The sequence below is a fragment of the Brassica napus genome, chromosome A3, assembly GCF_020379485.1.
Source record: "Brassica napus cultivar Da-Ae chromosome A3, Da-Ae, whole genome shotgun sequence".
In the NCBI taxonomy this organism is placed as follows: domain Eukaryota; kingdom Viridiplantae; phylum Streptophyta; class Magnoliopsida; order Brassicales; family Brassicaceae; genus Brassica; species Brassica napus.
The window spans coordinates 20,379,141-20,392,067 of NC_063436.1; the positions used below are offsets into that span (position 1 = coordinate 20,379,141).

General features: G+C 31.6%; 3 protein-coding genes across 3 annotated transcripts; 1 reads left to right on the top strand and 2 right to left on the bottom strand.

The window, feature by feature from the left end:
* The first annotated feature begins 197 nt into the window (after positions 1-197).
* LOC125607188 (uncharacterized protein At4g04775-like) lies at positions 198-631 on the top strand. Its single transcript, XM_048777024.1, has 2 exons — positions 198-317; positions 407-631. Exons 1-2 carry the CDS (start codon positions 198-200, stop codon positions 629-631), a joined length of 345 nt encoding a protein of 114 aa, XP_048632981.1.
* A 246-nt stretch (positions 632-877) lies between these two features.
* Positions 878-3,103, bottom strand: LOC125607189. Its single transcript, XM_048777025.1, has one exon. It carries the CDS (start codon positions 3,101-3,103, stop codon positions 878-880), a length of 2,226 nt encoding a protein of 741 aa, XP_048632982.1.
* A 2,006-nt stretch (positions 3,104-5,109) lies between these two features.
* Positions 5,110-7,691, bottom strand: LOC106361807 (dimethylnonatriene synthase-like). Its single transcript, XM_013801608.3, has 3 exons — positions 6,596-7,691; positions 5,790-6,009; positions 5,110-5,609 (listed from the first exon to the last, which is right to left on the bottom strand). Exons 1-3 carry the CDS (start codon positions 7,511-7,513, stop codon positions 5,206-5,208), a joined length of 1,542 nt encoding a protein of 513 aa, XP_013657062.1. The 5' UTR covers positions 7,514-7,691; the 3' UTR covers positions 5,110-5,205.
* Positions 7,692-12,927: the final 5,236 nt, after the last annotated feature.

Below are 12,927 nucleotides of genomic sequence, written 5' to 3' on the forward strand. Positions count from 1 at the left end.
AATAATCACGAGAAATCTTATTACTCAAAACACGTTTTACGTTTACCCTAAAATCAAACCAGAGTGTAAGAACTTTTGACCTAAAAAAATCTTATATAAGACCATCAAATGGCCTGAAACCCTACATACTCCATCGTTTGTTTCTCCTACATCTCAAAAAAAAACTTCTCGTTCCTTCTGAACAAAGAATGTCGAACATGAATCACAGTGAAGGAATCCCTTCCAGATGCTGGTGTGGGAAGGGGATTGTCACATATGTTTCAAAAACCAAAGAGAACCCATACAGACGGTTCTTCAGATGCGAGATTGGTATACAGGTAAATCTTTAATTACTTATTCATCATTATTCAATATGATCGAAGAATAAACAGATGTGAGATTGACTTGTTTTTGTGTTTTCGAACAGAGAAAGAACGAAAACCATATTTTTAAGTGGGTAGACGAGGCTCTGTTAGATGAGATTCAGAGGATGGATGAGCATCAGACGAGAATTAGCGAGGAAATTGAAGATCTGAGAAGTTCCATGAAGAAGACAGTTGAGGAGGAAGTTATGAAACATAAGAATTCGATCGATGTAGGTTGTTTAGGATCCATTCTCACTATTTTATGTCTCTGGTCCAAACGTGATTGATAATGTAATGGTTCTCTGTTTCATTTTAAAATAAAACTTCTATTGAATTCTAATGGCAAAACCTATTGGATCATTTGACATGAACAAACTGAAACACAACTTCCAATCATCATCTGAAGAAGAAAACGCATAGTCTATTAAACATAAAATTCAACATGAAAATACTGAAACATAACTTGCATAAAACGAGATAAAAGGAAAAACACAGTCTCTGAAACATAACTTGCATTGAACGAATTGAGAATCCTATATTGCTCTATCACATGTTCTCCTATTGTGACCTTCAATCCCACATCGACTGCATTTCCGAACTGTAGAGCGTTGAGTTCCTTGTGACGAACGGATCTTGTCTTCGGCTGTCTCGTATCTGCGTTTCTTTCTCCTACCCGCAGCTCGTCTACTCTCTGGAGGAAGCATTTTCGACTTCTCCACATGAGATGGAACTTTCCATGTATCTTCAGGGACGCTAATAGGATTTATGCTTTCTTCATAAGCCGAGCGCCATGAGGCAGTAGTGTACATGTCGTCTGTGAGTGTGTGTGGTCTTATTCCAACACTGAAGCCTGCTTTTATGGCGTGCCTGCATGGGATTTTCATCAGATCGAATTTCCCACAAGAACACGTGCGTCTGACCAAGTCTACCGAGCAGTCGAAAGTGTCACCTTGAACTAAAAACCGATGATCGCTAACTGGAAACACCTTAAATGTTTTACCCTTCTCAATCCTTCTGTCAATCTTCTTCTCCACGGCAATGGTCAGTGGCTTCGAATGCTTAGAACTTAAAGTTCTACGCTTGAAAAACCATCGAGTCATCATTTCCCTAATGCTGTCCAACAAAGGTATCACTGGAAACTCTCTAGGCGTACGCAAAGCTGCATTTATCGACTCCGCAGGGTTAGTAGTCCTCATATCATATCTGTAACCCGGAAACTGACAACGAGCCCACTTCCTCACATCGGCATCTATGAGATACTGACCAATTTCAGGACTAATAGCAAAAATAGCAGTGAAGACCTTACGAAAATCAGCGGCTCGATAAGCTTTAGAAGCCTTTGCAACCAAACCAGCCACACCTTTTCCGCTGAAATATGTTACAACATTATTCAGCAAGTGGTGAATGCAAATTCCATGATGAGCTTGCGGATACACTCTCGCAATAGCTTTAGCAATTGAGGAATTCCTATCAGACACAAAAGCTAAAGAATGGTCGTCAGCAATGACCATATTAAGTTGTCTCATAAACCAGTTCCACGCGAGGTCATTCTCTGAGTCAACAATTCCAAAGGCAATAGGATATAAACTCGAGTTTCCATCTAATGCAGTAGCAACTAGTAAGACTCCTTTGAATTTGCTCTTCAAAAACGTCCCATCCACCACAATAACTTTTCGAATTGCAGCATAGAAACCGCGAACACTCTGACCAAACGAGATGAAGAGGAATTTGAATCTCCCTTTTGTATCCCTTTCATAAAACGTGTGTGAGCCTGGATTAGCTTCCTTCATCATATGCAAGTATTTAGGAATTTTTTCGTAACCTTTCTCTGGAATACCTTTCACTGCGTTGATTGCATATTCACGGGCATCCCATGCCAAAGAATAGGATATCTCAACTCCATGTACCATACGCATATACTGGATTATGTCATCCGATCTCGGTCCTTCTTTAGCAGTTTCATACTTATGCATAATCAAAGTGCCCACTGTTTTTGCAGAAACTGTCCTAACAGAACCCTTCCTATTGGATGCAGCACATGAATGATCAGGTACATACTTTTTGATGATAAAATACGATGAGCCTGTTAAGCCCTCTGCACGAACACGCCAGGTGCAATCATCATCTGAGCAACGAATATACCACACTTTTTTATCCGATCTGACAACCACGTAGTCGAAATTATTTTTCATTGCACATATTTCGAATGTTGCCTTCAAAAGTGTTTTGGAAGTAAAAGATTGACCCTTCTTCACAACATCCACCAAAGAAAAGCGAACACCATCTTCATTGATCTTCTCTTTGTCACACTCTTTGTCATCTTCAGTGTCAGGTACCTCAACATCTTCTTCTGAATCCATATCACTTGAATCGTCGGACTCCATTGGCGCTTCCTCTCTATTATGCGACTCCGTACCTCCTTCCGCTATGTTAGAGGGTTGAGTACTCACACACAACTGCGTCGAAGCTTTGTTCTTTACATATGTCAGAAAATTTTGAACTTGTCTTTCACTGGTGATGATAACAGGGGGTGAGTAGATGCTATTGATCAAATCAGAAGGTAAATAACTCAGCTCGATATTGACCATGTTAATATCAATTCCAAAGTCTTCACACACCATAACCTTTAGGTTTTCAAAGCTTGAACTTGTGTCCAAAGTAAGTAACCTGCCTCCTTTTGCTTCATCGACAAGAAATCCCCATCCATTGTTCAGAGACGATTTCCACAACCCACATGAAGCATATACGTTAATCTTCATATTTTAGAATGACAAAAGTTTGAAAGAACTAAAAAATGAAGAAAACTTCCACGTTGAATTTTAGAAATCGTGGTATGTTGAAGAAGATGACAAGATTTTAGGAAAAAAAATTAAAAAAGGAAATTAAAAACATTTAAAAGATTTTCTGTATATTTCCTAACCGTTTTTGGCTAGATTTTCGGATTTTGTAATTTTATTAGGTAGAATTTGCATTCTGTCTACTTAGAAATTAGAAGGCCCGGTAGAATATTGTATACCACCGGTGTAGACAAAAATACAATCCGAATAATGCATTTCCTACCTTAGTAGGTTAATTTGTTTTTGTAGTGCATCAAATCTACCAGTTACGTAGAGCATAAAGGAAACGAGGAATTTATATTCTTCCCTAGTAGTTATTTATGTTTTCGGTGTATTGCGCATGCTACGACAGGTAGATCACTATGTCTTTGTTAGATTATATATTCTAAACCTCCGTAGATGGTAGATCTGCATTTCTAACCCATTTACCCCATTTTTGAAATTATTATTCAAACATTTTTTGAATACAAATTTATTTTTCTTCTATGCAGTTGCTTATCTACATCAAATATACAATTTTCCAGAATTTTTTGCTTTCTAAAAAAATTGATATGAATTTTTATATACAAAAAGGGTAGTGAATGTCCAAAAGTGACAAAAAATGATTTTGTTCTAAGGGGACAATACTTTACTTTACTTGTTCTATATTCCCAATTTTCCCAATATTTTACTGTCAAGAAAGGAAAAAGGAAAAGAAATTTGTTGCTTCAAACCGATGGCAGTTGATTTTTTTTGTTTCTATAAACGTACATTGGTATGTTGATTTTTTTCCAATTCTTTTAATTTATTTAATTGTCAATTTATTTTAAATTTCGTAAGTCTTGATTGATTTTTTTGGATTTTTTTTCTAATTGATTTGGAAAGATGAAAATTTCGGTTCAGTTGAACTGTTTAAAAATGTAATTGACAAATCTTAAAGCAGATGATGACAACAGATCTTATTACTGGATTCAATTATTGATGATTCTTAATTTGATGGTAATGAAGTTATTGTCAAAACTATAATTACTCCGAAAGATAATATAAAATTCTAGTTAATAAACTGCTTCATACAATGATTTCTTTGACTAGGTGATATCAATAGAATAATAAAAAGAGAGTGACAATCATGGTCAATAAAAAGAGAGTGACAATCATGGTTAATTCAGTATGAAGCATTAATAAAAAAAATGAATTATTATGAAGATTATTTCTTTTGAGAACTATTCGAGAAGTAAAAAATAGATTTTTGATTTGAAAAAATCTTTAATCATTCATACACAAAATAAATGTGTTATTTACTATAGATCTTTATTGATATTTTTTTTCTAGTTTTGTTTTGAACTCTTTACCTATATGGTTTAAACTTTAAATATACAATGCATAGTTAAGAAAAATAAACATATACGAAAATGCTTAAGCCGACACCGACCAAATGTGCGTCTTATCTTAGTTCGGAAAACTTAACTGAAATCTATTTTAGTTCTTAGAACCATTATGTCTCGAATAAATCAACAAAGATACTGAAATTTTAGTAGTTTAGTTAAATGTAGAAAATGAAAATGGATGTAATGATTTTACATAAGTATTATAATGACTAACTAATTGTATATTTTAAATTTTTTTTTTATCAAAGTATATCTAAAATTTATCTTACTAACTTCAAAGTTCAAACTGAAAGTTGCATAAAACCAAACCGTATTACAAATGTTGTTATTATGTTTAGTTTCGAGTGGTAGGTAACCGCACATTAAAATGCCACTCCAACTAAAATGCTTTCGTAACTTTTTTCGTAACTTAATCTATCTTCTTATAACTTACTATTTTTAAAAAGTTATCTGATAATTTCCTAGTTGTTCAAAACTATTTGGACAGAATGTTTAAGTTTTATTTTTGTTTTGCAAAAGTTAAATAGACCTATGGAATGAGTGAGAACTAGTGAAGACATCTATTTTAAAATAGTAAATTATTTGAGTTGGGAGAGTTAAAACCATACTTCTCTCGTCTCAGATGCCATACATATAATATCAATACATTAACATGGTTTACAGTGAATGGTACAACTCAGGTTCAAGCCGGGGCATAGCCACAACTTCCACTGGATTGATCTTTGGCAAGGCTAAACCAGGCCCTTCAGCCATATCCAGAGGTTCATCAGACGCCTTATGCAACTCAAACCCCTGAATCAACCTAGCCAACACTAAGTGAACGACTCTTAGGCCAAGATTCATCCCTGGACACGACCTTCTTCCTGAACTGAACGGGATGAACTCAAAGTCGCTCTTTTCACATAGCGACTTCTCCTCCATGAACCTCTCAGGCTTGAAGGTTTCTGGGTCATGCCAGATCTTAGGATCCCTGTGAAGTTTCCAGATATTGACGAGCAAGCGTGAGCCTCTCTTAACATGGTATTCTCCAAGTAAACAATCTTCCCTTGCTTCTCGGATTCCTGATCATTCATCATTTTTGAAGCAGAGAGAATATTTGTAAAATAGTCCAAATATCATGATTATCTATTTATTATTTATTAAAAGGATAATTATTTATTATTCACAACCAAGAAAATATTTACTAGATTGATAAGGATATTTGACAAAACAAGAAATTGCGAGAGCCTTTGATATGTGACCTGTAAGAGGAGCCGGTGGGTAAAGCCGGTGAGTCTCCTTGACAATAGCTTGTAGGTACTTGAGGTTTCGAATGTCGGATTCTTCAACCCACCTCCCTTTCCCTACACTATTGTCAATCTCTTCTTGTGCTGCTTTTAAAGTGCTCGGATTGTTAAGTAGCAGTGATACCGCCCATGTCAGGGTGATGGATGTGCTGTCTGATCCCGTTAGTGTAAGAACCTACAACAAGTTACCGGACATTCATCTTGGTTCTACCAGTACGTACTTATCGCAATAAATTTATAATATTTTTCGTTCTCAAATGTAAAATATAACATCATTTATAAAAGAATAAGATAACAAAATTCAGAATACTCTTAGATAAATACATGGTCCATTAAAATCACAAATTAATAATTATTATATATATAATTTATATAAATTTCAAATGAGCTTTAACAAAACATTGTTATTTTTTCATCAAACTGAAGTTCAGCTCTATTTAAAAAAAATATTTTATGATTTATCAAAATACAAATATATATTCTATGATATATACTACCAATACATAAAAATATATCTAACAATCTAACAAAATAGATGAAATTAAAATGTTTGAGATTTAAATATATGATACCGTAAATCAAATATATATTTTGAATATAAAATTTTAAAATGTAATTTAAAATTTCCATTTAAGTTAATAAAATTTTATAGTCCTATCATTTTAATTTTTTTAGAAATTTACTGTATTATTTAACTTATTACCGATGTTGCGTTTCATAATATATATCCAAATTAAAGAAAGTATTAAACCCGCACATACCAAAATAGTTGCCTTGACAATTACATCGCGTACATGTCCACAGATCACAACATCTTCTGGTAAGATGTCAAGCAATAGATCCATGATAGTCTTCTCTTGATTCTCCTCTTTTCTTGATCTTTTCTCAAGATGTTCTTCGAGCCACTTAGTGATGACCGAGTCAAGCTCTTTAAACGTGCTTTTCATTTGAGCAATTTTCGTGAAATCCAACCATCCCAACCATGGAATCACGTCGCCTATCATGAAAACAGCAGCCAAGTACTCGCTACGCTTCAACGCCTCCTTATAACGCCACTCCTCGCTCTTCACTTTGCCGAATCCAATCCTCTTCCCGACCATCTTCCTAAGGATTATATTGAAGGTCAAAAACTCAAACGACATGTCAATCTTCACCGTCGAAGTACCATCACTCCCTTCGTATAGGTGTTTAAGAAACTCGTTTACTTCTGCATAACGAATGTGACCAAGCATCTCCACACTCTGGTTTGAGAAGAGATGAACGGTGGTGATTTTACGTAACTCACGCCAATAGTCTCCATAGGGAGCCAGCGCGAGGGCTGCGTTGTTATAACCTACATACCGACCAAAGGCTATGTTGGGTCTGGTGGCTAGAACCAAGTCGTTGGTGGTGAAACAATCTTTGAGGATCTCAGGATCGCTGGTTACAACGAGCCTGTAAAACCCTAACTTGAGGGAGAAGATAGGACCAAGCTTGTCGGACATGGCAGCTAGTTTCTTGCAAACGAGCTCTTTACCGCGCAGAAGATGGAGGTGGCCTAACAAAGGCAAAGCTCCCAATGGCTCAGGGATGGTTGAGCTGTTACCTTCACATTTACTCTGTTTCCGAAGAAAAACGTAACCGGAGATTGCAAGGACCAAAAAGAATAGAGAAAAATGAATACTAAAGAAAATAATCATGGTTGATATTGTGTTTAAGATATGAGAAGATAGCTAGGTCTCTTTGACGCTTATATATAGTACACAAGCTAAGAACATCTCCAAAATCAACTTTGATTTCGAAGTTGGCAAAACTTCAAATTCAAAACTTAATACTATTTTCCTCTCTCAAAAATAATAATTTTAAATTGAACTTTAAAAGTTATATATTTTACGCTATAGTTCTTCTTATTGATAATGTTGATAAAAATCATAATTTTTTGTATAATGATAGAACATATAATAAAAATATTATACAAGCTATTACTGGAAGATAATACATTCTAATAGAATATTACATGCATTTCGAAATTGAGTCTTTTTATTTTTATTTGTAGACTACAAGGCATAAATGTTGAAATATTGTATTTTTTTTAATGATGTAAGTTTTATATTTTTCGTTTTATATTTTGTATTGAATTATGTATTGTAATATTGTTATTAATATTATTTGTATTTGAGAAATTGCTTGAAATACAGTAAGTTAGAGACCACTAATATTCGGGTTTAGCGTTTATTGATTATTGTTTAAGGTTTAGTAACTAGAGTTGGAGTTAAATTTATAAACTTCTATAAATAACTCTAAAATATTCATAAATGATTTAAGAATTGCTAATTTTGTCTTTTCATCATAATTTTAAGGTATTTATGAAAATGGTCATTATTTAATGATAAATTTGAAAATTGATATAAAATTTAAGAGAAAGTTAGAATTTCTCCTTTTTATTTTTCAAAGGTAAAATAAAAATAAAGACTAAAATGAGAATTAGATAATTAAAAGGACTAAAAATCATGAAACTTTAAATATGAAGTGAACATTGAAATTTCAAATATGGAGTTAGACTATTTAAAACTCCAAAATTTAGCCTGATGAGCTTTTAATGAAATTACGAGTTGACAAAAAAAACTTCAAAATTTGTAATTTTAAAATTGATTTTGGAATAAAAAAATTTCATTTTGAATTTACTTTTTGAAATGCTCGGGTTTTCACTATGGAAGGTATCATAACTTACATAACATTTAATATGATGCTTTAGGAATTAGGATCAATATTATAGAAAAACATTTATGGAGTTTATTTACAAAATGTGTCCCGAAAGGTCAATTTCAATTTTTTTTTTGAATTATACAAGGATATCCTGGCTCCACAGAAATGGTCCAGACTAGTCACGTGTTGGTCTCCTGTTCCTGGCAATGCCGAAATGTTAATTTCTTAGTGACCGGGACTTGTACCCTGGTGCCTACACTGTATTGAGTTTTTTTTCCTCAAGTTAATCACCACCAAACTACAAGTCCTGGTTTTCAATTAGTTAACAGTAAGACAATAATCAATTAGCACTGTATAATGAAAGGTCAAATTTCAATTAGTTAACAGTGAGACAATAATGATCCTAGATGCTCTTTTACAAAAAGAAAAAAAACAATGACCCTAGAAATATGTCCATCGTAGTAGTAATGCAAATAAATCATATACAGATCGAAATATTTGTAAAGCTAATAAAATTGTATGTAAAGTTGTTGTGTAGTTATAGACTTATATCTATAATCCAGTATTTACAGATTAAACCAATATAGCTGATATAAATAAAAATGTAAACCTTTGTTTCTTATAATTTTTTTAATATCGGTTCTTGGCTGGGGGTGGGCACAGATAAAATATTTGCAGAATTTTCAGTATGTGTGATTTGATTCATGTGTTGCAAATATCTAGTTTTTGATTTCAGAAATATATAGATATTTATGAATATTTACAGATATCCCATATGTTTTGTCTAATACAAATAATCTATAAAAATTGATACAATTAATTTTTAAAATTAATTTTACATAATTTATAAAACAAACAGTAAAATAAATAGTGAAACTATATGTATTGTAAATTTTATAATTGTCATATTTTTCTATTTAATACTTTTATAAATGATAATGTGAATAGAATTTATTTAATCAGAATATTAGTTATATAAACATATATATTTAAAACTCTAAATATAATCGAGATATACATGTATTTATATATCTGCCAAAAGACATATATGTTTCTCAAAATTTTATTACTTATGATTTGTTTCAATTTTAATGGTTACTGATTTTATTATTTTGTTTGCTTCTAAAGTTTTCGGATATCCAAATTTTTCAGATCAAATCAAAACGAATAACGATCAAATCAAATTTAACGGATAAAAATACCAGCCCTAGTCTTAACTAGATTAGGTTTTAGACTTAGTATAGGGCAAGGTTTCTATCCGAACCAAATAATTAGACAAAACCAAACCAAATGAATTAAACATTTAATCAAACCAAAAGATTTAAATACCTAAACGGTTTTTATTTTATATATCTAAAGAATCCTAACCAAACCAAAATGAAAAATAATAATAGAAATATCTGAATACCTAAAATAAAATTAATGTGCCTAAAATAGTAGTTATATTTAATTTAGAAATAGTTAAATATCTAAGAATATAATTTATAAATTAACTAGTTATATTTGTAAAAATCTAAAATTGTCTAAAATATCAATTAGAAAACAATTGAATTATCTGAATATTATTATCCAAATATATGAAAGTATCTGATGTTTTTGTTCGGATAGCTCGATTAGTTGATATTTTTTATTTGAACAACTAGGTGCTTTGCCCGCACATGCGGGCATAAACTTTTTATGAATACTTATTAGTTTACGTTTTATTAATTCAAAACCAACATAATATGTTATTATTTATGTTTTAAAATAGTTAAATCAAACATCAAAGTATTTATATGTGTCAAATATTTTTTTTATCAAAATATATATACTTACTATTGTGTTAATGTTTTTTAAAACACTCATATCTTACAAATAGTTTAGAAAATATCTTTATATAATTTTTTTGCTTGACTAATATTTTATTATCAATTGTTTTTTAACTTTTATAATCATATATTATTTTCAGATAGCAACACAATATATATAAGAATAATCTTAATTTTTATAATCAATTATTTAATGTAACATATAACATATAAACTTTATACTGTTAAAATAAATTTTATTTTTAATTATATATAAAATTCAGTAAAGATATTGTTTAAAATTTGTTTTTAATATAATATAGAAATTTAATATTACTAACATTCATTTTTAATTATATACAAGATTCATTAAGGATAATTTTAAATTAATATATTAATGACTCAGCTAATAACAAATAATAAATTAATGATTTAGTTAAAACCTAATAAAAACATAACAAGTAAGTAAAATTACCTAAAATCATTGAGAACATGACAAATAAGCAAAATCACTTCATAAATAATAGTATAGATCTAAACTACCGGATATTTTTATAACTTCTTACGAACTTATTATTATTATTATTTTATTTTTCTTGGTCAAAAGTTCTTACGAACTTACAACCACTAAATTTTGTGTGACGTTTTTATGAAGAGTTGTTATCTATGGAGGAACTTAGTGCTTGATAAAGATCTAACGACACCATCAATTTTGTGGAGGAATGGTTTGGGCCATATAATAACAGAGCCACTAATATTATTATAGATTTATATTTTGATTTTTTTGTTGATGTCCCTTTTGAATAAAACGTCCGTAGTAAATCGCACCATACATTACAAGCAAAAGCGACATGAGCCGCCGTACTAATTGTTGTATAGTAATTATCTTCATGTGGCTATCCTTAAATGTCTCCAGTTTGACATGTGGGAAGACTTTCATAAATATCCGTTTCCATGCATATTGGACACACCAAACACGAAACAAACCACAAAAGGAAGCAAAGAGGTGTAAAAGTCGTTAAGAGTTTCACTGGCCACAAAAAACGTGATACATGTAGTCTTATGTTATCCCGACGAACGGATTACCGCATAGTGGAAAGTTAGTTAACACTTAACACAAACGACTTTTTTTAGTCTCTACACGTACTATGTTTACGTTTGTATCCTTTTACATTATTTTTTGTCAAAAGGTTTTTATTAATTAATAAATAAAGAGATTACCGATATTTAATTTAACAGAAAAACAAACTGACTAGGTAGCCAAAAATTGACCAAAGGAAACCACAAATGTATAATTTTTTTCAAAAATTAAATAATAGACATGACAAAAGTCACAAAACATTGTTCTATGAAAGTTAACCAAGGTAGTCTAGTGGTAAAAGACTTAAGCTTGAAATAAACTCATATGTCTTTAATTAGTTAGTAGCACTCTGAACTATGATTGGAAATTTGTATTGAAAATGTATGTTATTTTTAACAGTTAATTATATTATAATTTTCAAAATATTGTTATTGAACATGCATATCATATAATTTATTATATCATATATGCAGGGCCGGCTCAACATTATTAGAGGTTTTAAGGCAAAAATAAATTTTACCCCCTAAAATTTATATGCAGATAGTGTTTAAAATATTTTTAAAATTTAATCAGTAATATTTTGAATATTTTATAATGAAAATAAAACTATATACATATCAAATAATTTTGAGCCATTTTCAATATTTATCATATTTATAATTTATATATATATAAAAATATAGATTTATAAAAAAAATTGAATCCCTTAATTATTATTATACTTGGGAACATGGGCTTGGGTTCGCACCGCTTGTCCCCCTAAGCCAGCCCTGCATATATGCTTAAATACGTAAAAGAAAAATAAGAAACAACTTTTGACACCGTAAGCTTCTGTTTTCATTGTGTCATAATCCATAAATAACCACAACTTTGTTGTAAGCTTATGCGGCCCAACTCACATCAATGAAGACGTAGCTCTTATTCATCACTTCATCCTCTCTGTTAGCTCATGTGATATGCACTCTCTGTTCTGCAGCTGCACATGCATATATGGTCCTCTCTATTACGTGAAAGTTTCTGTGCACGTCCTTGATCGTTTTGTTCACCATGCTTATACCAGCTGTGTTATTATTGGTCACAATAACCATCATTTTTGTTCGAGAAGCAACTCCTGAGGAGTTACAAAAATTGCTTTTCTCATTGAAGCTCAGACTAATGGTGTTTCAGCTACCTAACTTAATACATAGAGCTAGCTAGATGAGATTGAGATATTGTGGCCTTCCTTATAACAACAAACTGTTTCTGGACACATATATTTAAAAACCCACAGTTTGAAATACGTATGGTCTTCAGCAGTTTTAGTCTTCAATACAGTTAGATCGTCAGGGCTGATACCTTTCAAAGGCTTTGTCCTTAAGTTCATTGTTACAGGCCTTACGTCAATATATTTTCTTCGTCAAGTACGGAAAAGATGCCTATATTATTAAGGTTCCACTGGAAAATTCACGAGGACATGTCTATAATCAGGAGAACACTACACTATGCATATTTCACTTCGATCATTTTTACACACTTTCAATAGGAGACATACTCAAAAGAC